Source organism: Chlamydotis macqueenii, chromosome Z, assembly GCF_036417535.1.
Source record: "Chlamydotis macqueenii isolate bChlMac1 chromosome Z, bChlMac1.mat, whole genome shotgun sequence".
In the NCBI taxonomy this organism is placed as follows: Eukaryota; Metazoa; Chordata; class Aves; order Otidiformes; family Otididae; genus Chlamydotis; species Chlamydotis macqueenii.
Window position 1 is genome coordinate 36,138,696 of NC_141593.1, and position 22,051 is coordinate 36,160,746.

The 22,051-nt window shown below is 41.8% G+C and overlaps 1 protein-coding gene across 2 annotated transcripts in view; it reads right to left on the reverse strand.

Moving 5' to 3' along the window:
• Positions 1 to 1,023: 1,023 nt before the first annotated feature.
• The window catches only part of PCSK5 (proprotein convertase subtilisin/kexin type 5), a 260,397-nt gene continuing 239,369 nt past the window's right edge, over positions 1,024 to 22,051 (reverse strand). The window contains exons 28-37 of one of the 2 annotated variants that reach the window (XM_086770052.1): positions 14,831 to 14,914; positions 14,118 to 14,313; positions 10,471 to 10,688; positions 9,193 to 9,429; positions 8,788 to 9,018; positions 6,972 to 7,149; positions 6,230 to 6,447; positions 3,798 to 3,913; positions 2,037 to 2,220; positions 1,024 to 1,427 (exon numbers count right to left, since the gene is read on the reverse strand). In XM_086770052.1, coding sequence (XP_086626178.1) covers positions 1,024 to 1,427; positions 2,037 to 2,220; positions 3,798 to 3,913; positions 6,230 to 6,447; positions 6,972 to 7,149; positions 8,788 to 9,018; positions 9,193 to 9,429; positions 10,471 to 10,688; positions 14,118 to 14,313; positions 14,831 to 14,914 — 2,066 coding nt within the window. Of the gene's footprint in view, positions 1,428 to 2,036; positions 2,224 to 3,797; positions 3,914 to 6,229; positions 6,448 to 6,971; positions 7,150 to 8,787; positions 9,019 to 9,192; positions 9,430 to 10,470; positions 10,689 to 14,117; positions 14,314 to 14,830; positions 14,915 to 22,051 lie in introns of both variants that reach the window. The other variant, XM_086770051.1, reaches the window with a different exon arrangement.

The following is a 22,051-nucleotide window of genomic DNA, read 5'->3' on the forward strand; positions in this document are numbered from 1 at the left end:
GAATTTATTCTTTCACAACAAAGGTCCATAAACAGCATCCTTTCCTTTAGTATGATAAATTACATTTCTGTAATAATAATAAAAAAAATCACACTGCTGTGTTCCTTTAAATTACGTTACCAAATAAGTGCCGTTGTCTGAACATCCTGAGCAATCTACAACAGAAATGGAAAAGCTGCTTGTATAAATATTCAGTGTTTAAATCACTGAGAAAGTAGTTAAAAAGACAGGAGGTGTCCTTTTTTTTCATGGGCGTGCTTGTAGACTGTATTTCCCTTTGCAGTAAACCCTGAAGTTGGTGTCTACAATGAACAATTATTTGACAAACACCACAGTAAAGATTAATCAGAGGTTAGTATATAAAATATTTTAGGTATGTTTCATACAAACTGTGAATACAGTATAGTTGCCTGGAGTAGAGTCACAATCAGAAACCTTAAAACATCATGTCATAGGTGCACAATTTTTAAGTAGGAATGTGTTGGCTTCAAGGAACACAGAAGCACCAGACGATACCAATGAAGAAAATCTGGGTAAAGTCAGCAAACTTGCCTGTTCTATTGCAAATTGCTGAGTAACTATAATCAGAAAGTAGTAAACTACTGGCACCCTATCCCAGTGGCATTCATCAGGTAGATAAGTACACCTATCTGGTTTATATCTGGACATTTCTAGTAGTGATTGGCAAGCTTCTCAATAAGTGTGTGTGCATGGTTTGAAGCAGACTTCGTGTTAGTTATAATGCACACAAATAACATGTTGGAAAAGGATTTACTCTCCACACAAATGCACAGAAACGTAATCTTTTAACCAGCCTATATCTGGAGTGCTACTTAAAAGCCTAACAAGGATTTCTGTAAAGCTTTGGTAAAAAATGTTTTTAGAAACCGTTCTGCTCTCACAATAACTGTTAGCTAAAATCTTCAGCTCAGCATACAAAGAAGTAACTAAACATACTTAACTAAATTGCTGTAATTTAATAGGAAAAGCAACAGAGCAGGAAATTAATAAATTAGTAACGAGTTATCTAAATGAATAACTTTCATCATCGTATTCAAGCTCATCTTCCTCATCATCCTCCAAAAGTCCATATCTAAATTTGCGATAGACTGTGCCATCCTGGCCCATGTATACAATGTCATCTTCTTCATCATCATCTTCATTATCCCGATCTCTGTACTCAATCACTTGATCTTCCTGGTAACTGGAACTCTCGTGGTAGCTGCTCACGTAGGACGGAAAGGTTTTGGAGTGATTTGTCAGCTTCTCATACCCACCTTTATTGACAGCCTGGGTTTTGGCTCGTGATTTTCTCCAGATGAATACAATGGCTCCAATGACAAGGAGAAGTAAAATGCAAGTAATAACAAAGAAAGCAGTTTTGCTTTTGCTCTTGGGTGGTAGGGTGGTCCGTAATACACAATCATCTACAACAACAGTTAAAAAAAAACCGAAAACATTAAATAAGCCTTTGTGCCTGTTTAGGGAGGGCGAGGGGTAAAAAAATGTGTCTTAAAAAAACCCAGTACAATGTTTAGGCCTGCTTACATTTTCAGATGCATTCTATTAAGTACCTCACTGTTCCAATACCACAAGTGTGTTCTTGTAGCTGTGATGGTGTAGGTATGTAAGCAATGTTGCTGGGATAGCTATGCTTGTTTATTAGATTAGAAATAATCAGAAAGAAGCAGAAAAGCTAGCAGGCACGCAAAGACATTTTGACATGATGAGCTCAATATGCAGTGATTAATATGGCTATCCACTGAAGCAAGCACTTCCCAGTCTCCTGGTTTATGAAGTGCCAGGCCATTTAACACGACAGCTGTAGTGAAAGCAGGTGCCATCTCCCGCATCAGTCGCAATAGCTGCTCTTTGCAAAAAGCCCTTCACATTCTGGTGACGGAGCAGTAGAGACACAGTGTGTGCCTGCAGCTCAGCAGCACATTTTTACTCTATTCCCCTTTAGATTTTTAAACATCAGCCTAGTCGGTCACAAAGCCCTTCAGCACCATTACTGCTCTCCTGCGTGGTTGTACCTTGTGTTTCGCTGCAGTCACAGCATTCCGGGGCACTCGGTGTGTCGGAATCGCTGCAGCAGGGCAGGCAGCGGCTTTCCTCCAGGTAGAGCTGCATGTTGGCCGGACAGACCGTGCAGTTGAGAGGCCCGGGTCCCTTGCACTCGGTGCATGAGCTGTCACATCTCTCACACTTGGGCTCGTCCTCCTTCAGACACAGAACACAAGCAATGCCCCTTTCATTCGGGATTCTTTGGACCTGGCCTGGAAGTTCTGTGCTGTCATTCACTGTCTGGGTGGTCGTCTCTGGGCACCAGGAGCGTCAATGGCAAAATACAGCAAGGAGTAGGAAAACTAAAATTTTGTTTGTATTTCCTGGGTTCTCGGTGCTCTGCTTGTAAGGAGAGGGGGAAAAGTGTTGTAGGAGCATGGAGATCTCACCTAGCTACACAGCAAGATAACATTCATTCAGATTGTAAGCTCTTTGGCCAAAAAATATCTTTTTATTTTGCTAGTCCCATGCTAGCAGGTCTATGGTTCTTTGGTAGTACTGATGCTAAAGCGGCATTCAGGAAGTTCACTCACTTGTATTGCTGACAGTAACTGACATGAGAGAAGCAACATGAAATATTCTGGGGAAAAAAAAAGGCAGCTGAGAGAATGAATTTCCTTTCTAACTTGGGCAGGAGCAGAAATAAGGAATAAAGCTGGCTAGAATTTTCTAGCAAACCAGATTTTTATTAGGTCGTGCTGGTTCTGTTTTACAGAAATAGCTTAGATTCAAATACACTTCTCAAATTTCCAGATAGGCTCTTGGGACCCTCTCTGTACAAAGACTACTAGAGATCATCGTTGTCACATCTGCCTTGCAGAATGCTCTGAGCTCAGGTATTTCAGGGCTTCCACTGTTCATGGTTCCTGGCCTATTGGGAAAAAATTGCTGTTTTTCTGTCGTGAGACCAGGACTTCATATCCACTGTGAGGATCTGGAAACTCAAATAACCTGTCATCAAACTTGCTGTCAGACCTGCGAGGCTGCTTGTCCTGGATCAAAGAACTTGGGCAAGATGGCAGGGTCATAGTGGGAGGTCCCGTTTCAAAGCTCTTGCAAAGAACTGTGTGCCTCTGTGGTCTCCAGCTCTTAGGCTGTTTTCTCAGGCTCACAGTTACGAAGCAGCACTTCTAAGGGGATATTCCAGGCCAGAGACTCCAGGGTATGCAGCATCTCAAGCCAGCTGGCTTGCCTTGCTGCAATGTTCTTGAATAAACATCTTTGGAAAGCAGTTGGTGTGGAAATCTGGAAGCTGGAGTGCCCAGACATGTGGCACAGACCCAAACCTAATTGTGGTCCTATTCTACTAAATATACAGCTCTGTTAACTTCAGCCTGTCCCTCCACTAGAGGTTTTTGCCAGCAGAGCTGTCAATCAGGAATGCAATGTGATTTCTTACAGAAAAAGCAGCAGAAATCCATGGGGAAATCTCTGTTATACTGGAAGAAAAGAATTTCTGTCTTACTAATATAATTGATTTTGTTCACATGGCTTTGGTATCATCATTGACAAAGTTGTGCCTTTAAATTTACTGGTAGAGGATTACTCTATAGTAGACAACCCCAGAAAGAGAAACAATGCTTCTACTGCCAAAAGAAGAAAAGGGTAAGTATATGTAAAGATAAGCAGCCTTGAAAACTCAGAGAAGAGCATTCCATGTTGTCTGTATTGTGTTCAGAAGTTAAACTTTAGCATAAAAATAACAAGGGAAAATGCCTGCAAATAGGTACCTCTTGTCCTGGTGTCTCCTGAACTTTGTATTCACCTACAAAGCAGTCTGAGTTGCACATTCCACCTAATAAACTGTAGCTCCATACACAAGACGTGCAGCTGAATGCTCCCTTTCCTAGAAAGGCAAATAAAACAACAATAATACAACAGGAAAAGTTGTCATCTGAGTTCCTTTAAAAATATACTGACCACTGCCACCAAAGAAAAGGGTATTTGTCAACAGCAAGAATCAGCAGTGAGGAGTTCAGCATGAGGAAGCTGGTATTAGAAGGAGCTTGGGCCTAGTTTTGAGGTTTTATGTGCCCACAAAGTGTGTTTCTTACGTGTTTTGATATTCATGAAAAGCTGATTTGGGAATCAGCTGCAACACATTCAGGAAAATCAATTTGATCAGTGTACTAAAGTAAAATTGTGGGGAACTTGGCCCCCTTGGCTCTCCTTCACATAGTCAGTACTTAATAGGCCTGCTTGCTAACCATATTCAAACCACAATGAATTAAGGTATGTTTGTGTTTGAATAGCAAAATAAATTATTTAGTTGCATAAGAAAAAAAAATCTTCACTAGGTACAAACAGGACATCATATGCACTTTGTGTGTTGGAGACTCTTTTTGAATACAGATGCTGGATGCAGTATTTCTGTGAAACACTGAAGTGAAGGGTTTGTCCTATGTGTCAAGATGCACCTGTCCAATTCCCTGCAACTAGGCATTTTCTGCCACTATCTGAAAGGAACAAAATGGAAATGCAAGCAGCTTACCTTAACAGCAGCTGAACAGCTGAAGTTAGCAACCTTCTCTTACCCAGTGAATTTACTACGTGATTTTTATGAGCAGTGCAGGGTTTGCTTTCCTGCTCTTGAGAAACAAAAGACACTGCAACGCTTCCTTGCTCATACATCAGCAATGCAGATGCATTTCAGAACACCAACACTGCTGTTCAGAAGGACTGGCTTGTGTTTCATCTTAGCACCTCTGTAATTATGACAGAAAATCTGTCGTGTAGTATTTATCCCAAATAACGTAAAAATCAATGGAAGTAGTCTGTAAATTAAAATGGCTATCCTTTTGTCCCAAATTCAAGCCAAAACATTTATGTTACTTGTTATAATGTTGTTATACAGTTACATTTTAATAGTTCTTGAAGGTAGCTTCACTCTAAGGGTTATTTCCACAATTTAAAATACTGCTGTGTTGCAGTCAGCCATCTGTGCTATCCAGTATAATCACTAGCTGAAACAAATTTTGTGTGTTTGTCGTAGGCAAAGGCCTACGCCTCCCCCTCTGTGCCTCTGCCCCTGCTCAGCTTCTTCACATCTTCTCTCCTCTCTCTTTTCTGTTTTCCCATTCTTAAATACGTTATCGCAGAGGCGTTATCACGAGACATTCTGCTACCAATCGGCTCGGCCTTGGCCAGCAGTGGGTCCGCCCTAGGCCCGGCCGAGTCCGCTGAACAAAGGGGAGCAACTTCTAGCAGTTTCCTACAGAAGCTACCACCTTAGGCCCCCCCTCACTAACAAAACCATGACAGTGTTACAATACGGTGTGATATAAGCTGCAGAGTAGTGCCTGTTAGCTATCATCTGACACCGTCCAGATAGAAAAGGGCACTGAATGGGTCCAAGGGGATTAGTGCCTCTTGCTTCAGAATTGGATGAATTAGGGAAAAGAAGAAACTGAATGTGTAAGTGTATCGCAGAACAAAACAGATGGCCTCTCAAAGTTAACTTTGAAAAATACTTCACTATACTGAAAGCAGCAGACATCACTGATTTAGGGGATTTTGTTTTGCTTTTTACCCTGAAGAGATGCTTTATAGCTGTTTCTACTCTTCCCTTTGCAGACGGTAAAGATACGTGGTTGGATTTAGGTTCCTTGGCTTTCACAGAGTAACACATAGTAGGACATCTTGAAGAGTGAGGTATTATTCAGTCATTATTCAGTGTTTGTGTGAGAAACGAGGTCCAGCTCTGTAAGCAACAGAGCCCTTTTTTTGAAATTGATGAGCATCTTTGTGACAGGCCTGGCTGATGGAAAATTTATTACTGTTGTTTGTTTGTTTCCTTTCACTGACTTGGCACTGGGACTCTCTCCCAGCCCTTCCCATGAGTGACTGCCTTTACACTCATGCTCTGTGGCTGGAGGCAGCCCTGCAGGGAGCTTATCAGGAATTCATATCCTTGCTTTGATCTTGATCAATCAATGCCCTAAAAGTAAGGTGGCAGTGTGGAGCAGCCAGTGCGGCAAGTCACCCAGGGCCAAGGAGAGCCCGGCAGCCCCAGCGGAGGTCTGCGTTGGCCGCCGCACCTACTGAGGTCATGGATAGGTTAGTAGTGCTGTACGTGTTATGTCTTTTTGTGAAGTGTTTCCAAATCTTGGAGTAGAGAGGTTTTTTGGTTTTTTTTTGGTCAAAGCAGAGCGTATACTTTTACCTTCACAAGTTTGGCAGGAAGGGTGGCATCTTTCACAGACATTGTTGTCTTTGCTTTCGTAATAATACTCAGGACAAGAGCTAACACATTTGTTCTTGGATCGCAACAGGTAAAAATACGTATCACAGAAAAGGCAGTCTGTGGGCCGAGGCCCCATACACTCCTTACAACCCTTGTGGCATCTCTCGCATGATCCAGTAGAGTTTTGTGCAAAATATCTGAAACATATCAGAAATTCATGATTTTACATAAAGCCCAGCAGTGACAGGAAAGCCAAAACATCCTTCATCCTTAGCTTTTACTGTGATTACATTGATGTATAAAAGCGATATTGATGTGACCACAGAAAACTTTTGCAATCTCAGTGAAAATAAAATTAATTTCCATTAATTCTCCTTGGCCATTGGAATTCAGCTATAAAGCAAGACTTGGTAAGTTGAAGGTGTATCAAGCAAGGCTTTCTAAAATCCAGGGTGAATTCAGACACAAAGTAAGTATGTAAATAAGAATATAAGAATGGCCACACCACACCAAGATGGTCCCAATTTGGGCACCAACTTTAGTTTTCTACTGTGAAGGGAGGTTTTCCACCACCTCTGTACTGGGACAACATAATAATTTTTCCCCTGAAAATAGAATTCAGTTCTAATTCACTCTGAAGTAGAATAGGGCAGAGTGATCTAATTTCTCAAAGCTCTCTCCCGTTGATGTAGCTCTTTTAGCTAAAGATCTTGGACCTTACCCTGCTGGACACTGGTTTACACATCCTTTTCCTTGTCTGTACCAGCCTGGTTTGCAGGAAAGGCACTGTGTGCTGTGTTTTCCAGTGCAAGTGACACAGGCACTGTGGCATGGGGAACATTGTCCCTTGTCGCTGTCAACATAATACCCGTCTGGGCATGTTTCAACACAGGTTGTATCTGCACAGACAACAATGCAGAAGAACACATCATATTCAGTATTTGCTGCTATAGAACCTCTCATACAGCTGTGCTAGAGCAAACTTTTTAACAAGAGATGCTCTTAGAGCATGTACCAGAACAAGAAAAGAGAATGTTGGGCTATATGATTATTTTTTGTTTCTTCTAAGTCTTGTCAGTTTGTTAGTCCTCAGTTCTGCATTTATATGTACATTAGCAGGCCCTTCAGAACTGACAATTTTTTATCTTTGGGAAATATAAATGCATAATATGTAATAACAATAGCTGTGATTTCTTTCAGAATATGCAAAAAAGGAATAGCAATTAGGAAACTTTATATCTTCATTGCCATTTTCCTTAGGTTTCACTCTGGGCATTAACCTCATTGCCTTCTGTGTATACGATGAATCTAATGGTAAATTTTTACCATTTTAAATGACATTTTTACCAGTTTTAATGACATTCCTTCATTGGTCTTTATCCCTGTCTGTGGCTGCTGCTTTATGTTATGGCAATAAATGCCTGTAAGGCTGTGTAAAGTAGCAGGTACATCTCACTTTTTCACTGAGATTTCAGAGGGTCACTAGAATAGGAATCTTGAATGAGAAGTTAGGACTGGCACAAATAAGTGCAAATGCATCAAGCTAAAAGAGCAGTGATTACTCATTAGCAGCGTGTACACATTATCTAGCTTGTCTTTATAGTTTTGCTGCTTGGGTGGCAAAGGAAGATATTTCCCCTTATTTCTATTTTTCTTGCAATTCTTTCTCCACCGGATAATGTTTGTTTACGTACTTCCATCAACTTTACCAGTTGTAATGGTGCAAAGCAACTGAGTGTGTTAATGAAAAAGACAGGTCTGATGCAAGACGTCAGAAAGTTAAGAATTCAAAGTCTGCATCAGAATTAGGCTCAAAAAGCTCAGATTCAGTTTTAATTCAAAGACACTTCAGATTTTTCCTGCATGAAAGATCATTTTAATGATTTTTACTGCCAATGACTTTTGCTGCCAATGATTTTCTAAAATTTTTCTTTGCTTTTTAAAGAATATGCAAAGCAGTGAAGTTTAAGTCAGGGATTTTATACTTTTTATCAATTTGTTTCTAAGACAACAGTATTTTGCTCCAAAGTTGGACAAGTAGTTTTGCACCTCAGCCATCCACTAGATACTGACCTAATGATCCATGAACAACTTTTTAACAGCTCTACTTAAGTATTTCTTTGCTCGTCAGACCTCTGCACGGATTAAACAAGCCAGCATGAAAATATGAGTTCTTTTTGTGTACATTAAAAAAAAAAAAAAGCTACAGATATCACTCTGGTCTTTTTAAGTTCCTTGTAGGAAGCAACAAAAACAGTGTATACTAAGTAAATACAACTTTTGTTTAGCCATGGAGTTTGTCACTACTTAGAATTCCTGCTTTGGCCCCAGTGAGTGGCAAGCCCAGTCTCACAAAGAGTTTCTAGGTAGCCATGCAGAAGTAATTATCTCTGCACAAGCTCCCTACTTGTCAAGTCAACTTTGCAATATTTAGATTGGCGGAAGCAGCCCTATATGTTTCATAAGTGTGAAAGAAACCTGCCTATTTCATGCTTTCAGCGCAGAATAAAATCTAGAGGCAGGAGCAAGACACTTACTGAGAAGATAGTGGTTATTTGCACAGCTGAGACACTGGTGTTCAGTGGGACCTGAGCAGTGAATGCATTTCTTATGACAAGGCTTGCAGGTCTGAGTTTTCTCAACGTAGTACTCGGTGCGAGAGCAGTATCTAGATGCCACACAGTGCCCATCGTCGTTCAGCATCAGGCCATTTCTGCAAGTAAGGCAGGCAGTGGAAGAAGAACAAGTCTGGCATGTCCTGTTGCATGCTGAAATGGACAAACAGGAGGAAAGTCACCATTTCTTGTTGCACTTCAGATTGTTACTTCAGCTTTAATTTTACAAGGGCACATGCAGGCCCTTTTGGGATAGTCTTATCCAGACTGTGTACCTACACCTGCATGTATCTCAGTACCCTTCTGGGGAAAACAAGAGCTGCCAACCTTGACAGTCTTCCGTGGCTTCTTCATAGTAAGTCCCTTCAGGGCACTGCTCAAAACACATGCCATTGTAGAGGACAAAGAAGTCGATGGCGCACTCAGTGCAGTCGTCGGAGTCTGGCCCGTCACAATCCTTGCAGTCTGCATGGCAGGGAAAGCAGTGCTTGTCCTCAGCATAGAAGTGAGAAGGGCAGTCTGGTACACACTTCCCCTCGTGCAGGAAGAACTCGTCTATGCACTCTGCAGAGGACAGCAAACAACAGATAAGCAAATGGGCAGTGAATTCTGACCTCTGTAAGTGAGGAGTGAAGAAATCCTAGGAAACCATAAATCCTGCAGTGCCTGTCATAACAGGAGGTCAGAGGACAGCTTGGGAAGGTAGTGCTTTCTTTTTCGACTCCTTCCCCTCCAAACTGCCCATAATGACCCAGCCTTCACACAGCATGTTCTGTGTTACATCAGGAGACTGAGAAGCCAAGTCACTTGTTCAGCTTTGCTAGTATTAACTAAACCGTGCTGCCACTGACTTCTGCTGAGATACTATATCTGCATTATGAACTTCCTGCAAAATCAGGGATGTCCACATCTGAAGTTTTGTTTTGTTTTTTATTAAAATATGATTCTGGCTGAAATATATGGACCTGAATGTTTGTCTTTGCATATAAGTGAGATTCAGCTGCTAATTTTATTATGAGTACTTGGTTTAATAGCTTTGTTTACAATTTTTTTTCCCCATTTCATCCATGTTTCTGTTTCCAGAATGGCTTGCTTGATATTAGCTGTCTCGGAAATTTTTGTGGAGGCATTCAGACTCACCAGGATATCCAAGGCTTTCCTAATATGTTTCATTATGGAGATTTCATTCTCTACTCTGAGTAACCATTTGAAAAAATGGTAAAGAGAGGTAAAGTTCAACCAAACTAAGAAAGTAACGTTCTGTATTTCCATTTGTGTAAATGTGTATGCAAGTGTTCAGGCATCGATATACTAGGTCAGAAATAGAAACAAACCAGTAGGAATCTCCAAAGGACAACAGGAACAGGCAAAACAATGGGAAATCTTTACAGATTAATGGTTTAGATCTAATAGTTTAGAGGCCCATCATAAATTTCATTTGATCAGATTCCTTAGCCTCTATCTTAGAGATTAGCAATGATATATACATCTCCTTTTTCATTTTGCTCATTACAGAATTTCTTTTCAGACCTGTGTTTCTGTCAGTCTGTCTCTAGACAGATCCAGATGGATTTTAGCCAAGTTAAGACCAGTTCTTTATAATACCTTTGCATGTTTGATTGTGAATACACTCCTGACACATTGCAGGGCAGTGTTTGCAGATTCCTTCAGAGGCAAAATGACTCTCTGAACAGGTAGGTTTACATTTCCACTGCTCCAGAAGCAAAGGACTTTTGCAGGACAGGCATTTGGTTGCACTTTCCATGCATGTCTTACAGGATCCACTGCATTCCTTACAAGTCCCGGAATCACTAAAATATCCCCTATTGAATGAAAACAAACACAAAGCAAACTGCTGGTCAATTTATAGTTCTTGAACAGTCCAGGCTATCACAATTATGACCATATATGAGACTTTCCCAGCATACACATTTCACTGGATCAAAGAGGTTTTTCACACAATTTATTGCCCATCCTCCACTTACAACCCCTCTGCCTGTAAGCAGACAATGTGCATGGTTAGTGCTATGAAGGGAGTCTGGCCTTCCTTTGTTTTTGTACCTACTCTGAGAGATGTTGAACTGACTTCCTTACTCATTTCTTGATTTCCCTCTTACATAAGCTAGGAAGATCTATAATGTTTGGGAAAAGAAAGATGCAACCTCTAGTCTTGCATAGCTGACCCTCAACAGTGGTATCAGGGAAAGACAGAGAAGTATAACCTTACTGGCTCTAGAGGAGAGAAAGAGAAGAGAAAACCCTGGAAATGTGAAGGCTGGGAAGAATAAGGAGGGCTGGGATTAAAAACAACCCAGCAAACCCAGGGTGTTTAAGTAGTACCTGCGTTTAGTAACAGAAAGGTAGAGACAGTGAAGGAGGAGCATGTTTTACTGGTATCTGTGGTGTGAGAGCAACTGTAGACAACCACGACTGGGGCTATTGATCATAAAGAAGATATAGCCAAAAATTGTGCCTATATTTCAGGAGGAGAGGGATAAAAGGAGAGGCTGGATGCAATCAAATCTACCTGCACTCTCAAAACCCACATGTTAGAAGGTTAAAGGACAAGCAAGTCCACATTTTGAGATGATTACAAATTTGTATGTATGGAGTCGTTGATGGAAATTAAAGAAGAAGTTGACATAGCAAGTAGTATCAGAACATGTACTTTACATTAACAAGCTCGTTCTTCCCTGTGAAGGGGTGCTTCTCCTTTCATTCTTGAAGATGATCTTTCCAAAGAAAGGCTGAGGAGATGTGTTAGGAATCAGGTTGGAGAAAAGATAGGAAGAGCTGTGCCTGCCATGTGTTATCATCTTCTTTTTTTCTCCTACCCTTTGTCATGATCCTGCATCTGTTTCTGTTCTGGTTTTGTTTAGTGAGGGGGCACCTAAGGTGGTAGCTTCTGTAGGAAACTGCTAGAAGTTGCTCCCCTTTGTTCAGTGGACTCGGCCGGGCCTAGGGCAGACCAAGGCCGAGACAATTGGTAGCAGAATGTCCCATGATAACGCCTCTGCGATAACATTTTTAAGAAGGGGAAAACAGAAAAAAAAAGGGAGAAGATGTGAAGCAGCTGAGCTGGGGCAGAGAGGGGGAGGTGCGAGCCTTGTGGGCCTTGAAGGCCTCACCCTCTGGCCTCCCACCGCGCAGCTGACTGGGCCCAACTTGGCCCGGCCTGGCTGCAAGAAGTGGAGAGGAGATGAGAAATGAATAAGATGGAAAAAGAATCCTGAGAGGTGTCTGCCTGCCTGTTGTGAGGAACGGCTGCAGACGCCAAGGTCAGTGAAGAAGGAGGGGGAGGAGTAATGCGGCTCCTGGCCAAGATTCCCCTGCAGCCTGTGGTGATAACCATGGTGGAGCAGGTTGTCCCCCTGCAGCCCATGGAGGTCCATGGAGGAGCAGAGATCCACCTGCAGCCCGTGGAGGACCCCACGCCGGAGCAGGTGGATGCCTGAAGGAGTCTGTGGCCCATGGAGGGCCTGCTGGGGCAGCTGTTCTAGAGGGACTGCACCCCGTGGAAGAGATGACCCATGCCGGAGCAGTTTCACGAAGGACTGTGGCCCGTGGGAGGGACCCCATGATGGAGCAGAGGAGGAATGTGAGGAGTTCTTCCCCCAACGATGATACAGCGGCGTAAAACAGTGCGTGATGAACTGACCGTGACCCCCATTCCCTCTTCCCCACTGTGCCACTCATGGAGGGGAAGGTAGTAGAGATAATGTTAAGCCCGGGAAGAGGGAGGGGTCGGGGGAGGTTATCTTGCTCCCTGTCTCATTCTTCTGCTAGTTTTAGAAATAAATGAATAGTTTTCCCCAAGTTGAGTCTGTTTTGCCTGTAACGGTAACTTTAAGGATTTCTCCCTGTCCTTATCTCAAACCTCGAGCTGTTTTTCTTATATCATCTCCCCAATTCTCTTGGAGGGTGGGGGGAGTGAGAGAGAGACTGTGTAGTCTGGTCCCGATCGGGGCTGAACTACTACAGTTTCTCACAGTCCTGTCTTCTTCTCTTGTTCCAGTCCTGAGTACTCAGCTAGCCCAGTCTTTCAAAATCCCCTGTCAGAAATTATCAGTGCAGCAAGTCAACCCCTTCCATCCCCTAAAGCATGTCTGTCCCTGTCCCCCCGCCAAAACCCTTAAAAAAGTCTTATATAATCCTCTGCTCCAGTGAAGAGTAGTTATGCCTCAAGAACTTTGCCTCAGAGGCTAAAACAGATTTTAATTCTGGTGGACTTTTCTGAAAGATTTCTGGGAAGCCACTATTTATAGTCTGGAATTTGGAAAAAAAAGGGGGATAATAATTACTGAAAAGACTAGTGATATGTGAAAAGGTTTAATTTTGTTACACCACCCTGTGAGGGATAACTGTGGGGAATGAGTAGTGAGAACAAACATATGAATGCCACAATATTATCTTTGCTAATATGCCACAATTTCTGATATTAAAAGTTGTTTCTGGACTAGAGCAGGCTTTAGTGCTATTACTTTCCATTTACTCTGACATTTGATGATCAGAATCTATTCCACTGGCCCTTATTGACTTATTTGACAAACTTGGCAGGAAAGTACTGCCAGAGAATTCGTTCTGATCATAAGAAAAGCAGGAGCTGCACATTTTTGTAAAGAAAACGGATAACCAAGTGAGATCTTCACACTGCATAACACAGATTTTGTGTATATATATAGGTGCAATGAATGCTGATGAAAAAAGCGCAGAAGCAGAAAAGCCTGATCTCTCAAGTGCTTGATCTAATTTCCATCACAGTTAAATGGAAATCTTTCTTTTTAAATTCAATTTATTACAGGAAAATGTAAAGAATATAAGCAAAAGAGAGAAACACATCACTAAGCACTTCATTTCCATATCAGGACTTTGCTACATTCCCTGTTTGAGTTCACACCGTTGCTTTGTGCTATGTTGAGGAAGGAAGGAGTTAGGAGAATGACTAGAGGCTTATCTTCAGTCACCATAAAGAACCATCCTGAAGTACCATGGTCCTGTTGAAGTCAATGGGACCTGTACCATCTGTCATAGGATTTAATGTTTAGTTTCACTTTTGATTTTTCACTTCTTCTCTAAGCAAGAAAAAATGCAGTTTATTCAGGCCAGCTGAAAATGACTTCTACCTTGCAGTAGTTTCTAGTAGCTTAGGTTACATTAACATCTCCCTTGAAAGGTTTATAATCAATCTGAACTTTAAAGAGAAGGAGCACAGTGAGAAAATAAGGAGCAGTCAACCAACAGGAGTTACTTACTCAGGACATTCCTGTAAACATCTGCCTTTGTGGAGAAAGACTGGCTGGTCCTGTTCAGCCTGACACTTCTGACAGTGCCAGTGGTCAGAGCACACCTCGCAGCCGTCCATGCATGCCTCACACTTTCCACTTGCAACATTGCCAAAAGTTTTTTGAGGGCATGGAGAAACACAAGTATCATGGATAAGAAATTTTCCTGGGAAAAGAGGAATCCAGGTGGGGAAAGGCACCAATTAGAAACATATTTAAAGGATTCCTGACTTGGATGGCTATTAAAAAAGTTTTAAACTTCCTCAAAAATTAACTTTTTGATGCTTAAAAAAATGAATAAAGCATTATTTAAGCCATTTCCCAAAATACTTTGCTCAACCGTCACTGAAATTTAAGGTTAGAAGGAATCATCAGGATTATCTAGTGCATATTCTGAATAAATCCCTATTCAGTAATTCCTGCATCATGTCTACAACTTTTGATTGAAAAGAAGGAAAAGGAGCAACATCCCCTAACAACTTTTTTACCCATATTTTCAAGGGCGTGTGCTTAATTCCTAGCTGATGCCTGACTTCACCTGGCGATTATCTGATTGCCTGTCTACGCTTTAAGCTGTCAAAGAACTTTGTAATGACTATTGACAAAAATATTCCCTAAGGTGTGTAGGAGACAGAATATTTTCACCCTTGCAAAACTTACCCAAAGAAGCTGAAGACTCTTACCTTCTGGACATGAAGTACATACGTCGGCAGATTTCTCACAGGTCCTACATGAAGGATCACAGGACCGCAATTTTTTTTTTGCATCTGGGATGGAAGGAAAAAAAGTTTAGTTTTTTACTGTCTTGTAGGTTTGGTTTTTTTTTTTTTTTTATTTCCCCTCCCTTTAGAAGGGCCATTTTCTATGGCTTTTTCTAAGCTGTTTCAAAAATATACCTCTGTCAATTTTTGGAATTCACGAAGTTGAAGAACTTGATGGTTGTGTTTAACTCCACTCTCTTAAATGCTAGGTTAAGAGTTGTAATAAAGGAAAACACACATGTTATCCCGACATTCACTGAGGCACTGTTCTGGACTACTCATTGCAAATGAGAACAATAATCTAGCTTAACAATGTTAGTTTCAATTTAGTGTTCCAAAACCAAATCCAGATCTGTAATCCTAATAGAGTATGAACAGGAAGAGCTAGAAAGTATGTAAATTTGGGGGACTTGATGTAGTAAGGTATTTTCATAGAGAGTTTGTGCTAGCTGGTTGCAGAACACTATTAGCCTGTAACTAAGGGAGAAAACTTGGAGCAGAAAGGAGAGAGAAATAACTGTTTGGAAAGAAGATCTGTCAAATAGCTCTCACTGAAGCTATTGCCTGCTATTTCCCTTCAAAAGGAACAGTCTGATGTCTGTCAAATGGACTTTTTGTGCCTGTGGAAAACTAAGACTTTGCTTATTATTTGCATGGACTTTATTCAGTGTGGTACCCAGCTCAAAAATGACAAGGAGATTCAAGGATCATAATAAAGAAAAAGCCTGCCGTGCAATGTGGTAGGTCCCAGCATGCAGCTCTGTATTTTGGTACAAGTAATTATAACAATGGGGAAAAGGATGTCTAATCAAAAAGTAATTGTGGGCCAGCAGACAGAGGGCAGTAGCCTTTTGATTTTGCTGAAAATAAAACATAAAGAATAAATTAGAAGTTGGTTGCAGATTGAGCTTTGCACCTCAGTTAGCACATCCAGCCAATTAGATATGTATGATTTCTGTAAGTCAGTGGACTGGCTGACAGTATTCCTTAGCCACATGCAGCATATCACTACAGTTTTTTGTTCTGCCTGTTATGATAAAGTAGTTTTAAATGTTGACATTTTGAATGAAAGTCATAAAAGCAAATTCTTTGAGTAAAAAAAGGATGGAGGAGAACAGGAGATTTATAAAGAGCTCTTTCCCACAAGGGGAAATGGTGGGCATTTTATTAAGCAGAGAGGCACTTGTTAGAAAAGTAGTTATGTGCATAACATGGCATGGAGGCCGAAGAAGGAGGAATAATAATAAAAGTATTAATAATTATTATTATTTGTAACTGTACTGCTAAATGAGCTGAGCCATAGCTATCTCAGTGGAATCATAGAATCATAGAATCATAGAATAGTTAGAGTTGGAAGGGACCTTCAACGGTCATCTAGTCCAACCCCCCTGCAAGAAGCAGGGACATCCCTGACTAGATCAGGTTGCTCAGAGCCCCATCCAGCCTGGCCTTGAACGATTCCAGGGATGGGGCATCCACCACCTCTCTGGGCAACCTGTTCCAGTGCTCTACAACTCTCATTGTAAAAAATTTTTTTCTCATATCTAATCTAAACCTACCTCCTTCTAATTTAAACCCATTACCCCTTGTTCTATCACAACAGGCCCTACTGAACAGCTTCTCCCCATCTTTCCTGTAGGCCCCCTTGAGGTATTGGAAGACCGCTATCAGGTCTCCCTGGAGCCTCCTCTTCTCCAGGCTGAACAGCCCCAACTCTCTCAGCCTGTCCTCATAGGAGAGGTGCTCCAGCCCTCTGATCATCTTTGTGGCCCTCCTCTGGACCCTTTCCAACTGGTCCATGTCTTTCTTGTGTTGGGGACTCCAGAACTGGACGCAGTACTCCAGGTGGGGTCTCACCAGGGCAGAGTAGAGGGGCAGAATCACCTCCCTCGACCTGCTGGCCACGCTCCTCTTGATGCAGCCCAGGATGCGGTTGGCCTTCTGGGCCGCAAGGGCGCATTGCCCACTCATGTTGAACCTCTCGTCTACCAACACTACCAGGTCTTTCTCCTCAGGGCTGCTCTCGATCCATTCTCCACCCAGCCTGTATTTGTGCTTGGGATTGCCACGACCCAGATGCAGGACCTTGCACTTGGCCTGGTTGAACTTCATGAAGTTGGCACGGGCCCACCTCTCCAGCCTGTCCAGGTCGCTCTGGATGGCATCCCTCCCTTCCGGCGAGTCGACGGCACCACACAGCTTGGTGTCATTGGCGAACTTGCTGAGGGTGCACTCTATCCCACTGTCCCACTTCTTCTGTGAAGAAGTTAGGTCCACATTCAATGTGGCTGTACACTGTTTGAGTACACAGGAAGACTGTCACCTTCATGACTTCACATTAACTATAGCTGAACCTAAGCGATACAGTACCAGGTAATCATCAGTGTATAGAAACTGAAACCTCTGGAAAAGCTCTTTGGAAGGACAAGTGAGGAAGGTACAGAGCCCCTGGTCCGTGGAAGAAGAAAAGGTGGAAGTGATGTCTATGCATTGGAAGCCCAAGAGGTGGAAGAGGTGGGGCTTACTATTAAGTAATCCCTAAAGTTGCAGGGGTGGGAGGATAGCACAGGGAGTATGTGTTGAGGAAGGACTGGAGACACACAAGGAGACTTTAGAGTGTGAGGTGAGTTCAGTGCTACCTAAAGCAGCAATGAAATGCCCCATCTTCTGGTATCAGCAGTGTAACTGGGGCCTCAGTGCTGGGGCTCTTTGCAAGGAGGTGCCTGCAGCTGGGGGGGAACTTGTCAGATTCATAGAACATTTAGGGTGAAATGAGATTTTCTGAAAAAAAATCTTCATTGGTCTCTGACTTTGCACTATGTATAAGTTATATACTTACATACAGATTGACAGTTGTGTAGTTTAGGGAGTGAAAAGCTGGAATCAGAAAGTAATTTTAAAATATCATTTTGAATTGTCTGTAAGTTTCATCCTTCTTGAGGAGAACGAGCATTTTGTTCTGCTTTTCTTAGCCCTTTTAAGTGTGTGGATATGGATATCTTGTAAGGCTTTCTACAATAGCAGGTCTTGTGGGTTCAGATCCTTTCTGTCTCTTGCTGACATATTTTCTATGACTTCCCCCCCGCCGCCCAAGACCTATTTTCTGTATTTCGGGTTACAACATGCTGTTCCAAGGGGATTTTAGTCTGTTTAAGTGCCCCTAAGTGTTTAAGTGTCCCTAAGAGGCAGTTCAAGCCTCTCTCAACCCTCTAGATGCACCTAAGCATACAGCACATAAACATTTTCATTCTGCTCATCCAAATAATCCTCGGAGTAACTTGCTAGTGAACATTGCGTACTCTTGTGAGATGCAGAAATTCACTGTTGCAAGATTTATTTGAGAGACTACTCCTTAGCTCATGTTTTTTCCTGACTCTTCATTATTGAACAAATCCTTAAAGAGTGTCCTTCTTGATGTCATCTGTAAGAATATAAGGAATGCCCTGGGAAAGCTGAGTGTTTGGTGTTAATAGCTTTCCTATTCTCCTATCCTTAAATATGCAGACCTTCTCTCTTTTTCTGCTCTTGAGAGAAGATCTCCACTGGCCTGCAAATCCTAAGAGTTTTCCCTTTTAGAGACTAGCCGTTTGGCATTCTCTGAAGATGAACTTTGAATTATTGATGGTATATTGCACAGCCATGTAGTTTTTAATCAATGTTTTCACTTTGCCTCTAGAACCTTGGCTGAAAGACCACCTGCTCCTGATGTCTGCCTGCAGTTGCACATCTTCCATTCCTCCATCAGTTACTTTGACAAACCTTCAGAATTTGTCAAGGCAGAGTTCTGATTTTCCCACTGAAAAAGTCATTGGCTGTTTTCTAAATATGCAGTAAATAGTACTAATTTTTATTTCCCTTTTCAGCAGTTTTACATCCAGCTACCTTGCCTTGGCTTATGTTTTATTTTTTTAAAATCCCTACTGAATAGTTTTAAGTGCTGTAATTTAATGCCGGTGATGTGTGTGAAGAAGCAAGCGAGAAATATTACTAAAGTATATGTTGCCAGGGGAAAAGGATCTTCATCCTGGCAAGAGAGTTGGTGTAATATAAAAAATAAATAGCAGGAAGGTAAGGCTAAGCAGAGAAGTTGTTAATGTTTAAATAAATGTTTAAAGGAGCTCATTGTTTCAAAAACATTTCAAGCCTTACAATTAAAAATAAAGATGTTTTTCGGTGAAGCACTTTTTATTTCCATTTAGTCCTTGCCCCTTTGGGAGCATTTGTTGTGGTCTGTAATATTTGGTAGTTGCCACCAGAGGGGAATGTACACAAGCAATTGGGCTTCTGATCGCTGGCACAGGAGGTAAAGTTTAGCTTTCCAATCAAAAAAAAAGTGTTAAATGGCCCAACTTTAGTATCGACAGAAGAAATCTTGCCATTATTATTTTTTTTTTAAATTCTGAACACTTAAACTGTGATAACGCTCTTACTGGAAATAGACTTTCATTTACTAGAAAAATAACTTCAATACACATTTAGAATAATGTGAAGTTTTAAAATGTGATTTTTCTTGCAAGCAAAAAATTGCCCAAATGGGCAAATGTGATGCAACAGATTTGTTTATGGAAACCTGTGTGCACTATTTCCAATAATGTAATCACAACTTTCCAGATAATAGTCTTACAAAGCTGAAAAATGGTCATGTACAATGTATTTCCTTGGTCTTTGGATTGATGATCAACGGAAAGCTTGGAAGTGATTGGCTTTACCTGTTGGGTTGTATTTACTTTCTCCTTAAGGATGCTATTCTGTACTTGAAATCCAAAAAGCTTTCCTTTAAAATGTCAGTCTCTAGCTTTTATTGTTGCAAATGAAACTTGTAAATGTAGAAGCTGTAAGTCTGTGATGCAGAGCTGTAAACCACCCATGTTCTAAAAGTGGGACATTAACTCTGAAAAACTACTGTCTTCTATTATACTGTTCTGTTCTTTTTTTAAAGGCCAAAATGCATGACCTTTTCAGACCTACTGAGCTGTTTTTATCCTTACACTTATATTCTATCTTGGTTTTTTTTTCTGGGTTTTTTTTTTTTTTTTTTTTTTTTAACAAATGAAAATGCCTTCTTTTTGAACTTTATTCAGGCCAGAATCTGACTCAATGTCACGTTGATTCTTGTGTCTTTGTCAGAATGAGTAACAACTTTGACATATACCCAGCTAAGTCTCTCCTGTTCCTTTCTAGAAACTGAGAAACTGAACCACACTGTGCCATTTCTTGAGCTAAAGTTTACTGCAACTCTGAAGCTACCATAGTGCTCTTGCCCATTCAGTCTATTGAAGGGATTGTCAAACTGGAAGAGTGGATGAAGACTGAAAAATGTATTTTTTTTTCTATTTTCGTTTCTTGTTGTGCAACATGAATGAGACAATGGCAGAATCTCTTGAAACCTAGTACAGTAAGACTTTAGCTGTGACCCCAAACTGAATTAAGGAAAAAATGAGTGAAATTTTAGCTCCATTTAACACAATGCTCCCATATTTCCTTTCTTCTTGCTTAAGTGATCTTACTTTGACCTCCCAGAATTTTTCAGTCTGATTTTAGAGAAAGATTAAATGAGTTCTCATAAATATCTAGGGTGAAAAACATAGGTCCATGTGGAAAGAAGTGTGGTCCTCTTCACATGGTCACTGCTTGTTCTGGAAAATATAAAGTTTATGAAAAAAAACCAACACAAAACCTGAGGACTTGTGAGCAGACATGTTGCCATACCTAAAGAGACATGACTTTAAATATAATAGCATCTGAAGTACGTTATGGTCCCTCCTTAATTTAATTTAAACCCACAACCACATTATAAGAGTTCTTACTAGTATTTACTCATTCTCTTCATGCTGTCCATCTTGCCCTTTCTACCCAGTCCTAATGGACAATGGATCTTTATGCCAGGCAGTGCAAGCAGTAGGTGCTCAGACTGATAAAAGATGGTTTGCTTTCTTCTTTTTAAATCTTATGTATTCATGCTCTTCTATGAATAAAAGGCAGACTTAAAAACTTGTATTTTTTTTAAGTTGCTATCGAAGTAGCTCTTTACATTTGTAATACCTTTAGTTTCTAGACAGCGGCTTCCACAAGGAGAATATGTTTACACTGCATTTTATTGTCAGACCATGGCACAATTGCTGCAGTGAGGAATGCAGAAGGAAGTTAAGTGCCATGGGCTTGTATCTGTAGAATCATAGAATGGTTAGAGTTGGAAGGGACCTTCAAAGGTCATCTAGTACAACCCCCCTGCAAGGAGCAGGGACATCTCCAACCAGATCAGCTTGCTTAGAGCCTCATCCAGCCTGGCCTTGAATGTTTCCAGGGATGGGGCATCCACCACCTCTCTGGGCAACCTGTGCCAGTGTTCCACAACTCTCATTGTAAAAAAATTTTTCCTAATATCCAGCCTAAATCTACCTCCCTCTATTTTAAAACCATTACCCCTTGTCCTATCACAAGAGGACCTACTGAACAGCCTCTCCCCGTCTTTCTTGTAGGCCCCTTGAGGTACTGGAAGACCGCTATCAGGTCTCCCCGGAGCCTCCTCTTCTCCAGGCTGAACAGCCCCAACTCTCTCAGCCTGTCCTCATAGGAGAGGTGCTCCAGCCCTCTTATCATCTTCGTGGCCTCTTCTGGACCTTCTCCAACTGGTCCATGTCCTTCTTGTGTTGGGGGCTCCAGAACTGGACACAGTACTCCAGGTGGGGTCTCACCAGGGCAGAGCAGAGGGGGAGAATCACCTCCCTCGACCTGCTGACCATGCTCCTCTTGATGCAGCCCAGGATGTGGTTGGCCTTCTGGGCCACGAGGGAGCATTGCCTGCTCATGTTGAACTTCTCATCCACCAGCACCCCCATGTCCTTCTTCTCAGGGCTGCTCTCTCCGCCCAGCCTACATTTGTGCCTGGGATTGCCACAATTCACATGCAGGACCTTGCACTTGGCCTGGTTGAACTTCATGAAGTTGGCACGGGCCCACCTCTCCAGCCTGTCAAGGTCCCTCTGGATGGCATCCTTTCCTTCCAGCATGTCGACGGCACCACACAGCTTGGTGTCATCGGCAAACTTGCTGAGGGTGCACTCTATCCCACTGTCCATGTTGCTGACAAAGATGTTGAACAGGGCTGGCCCAACACGGACCCCTGAGGGACGCCACTCGTGA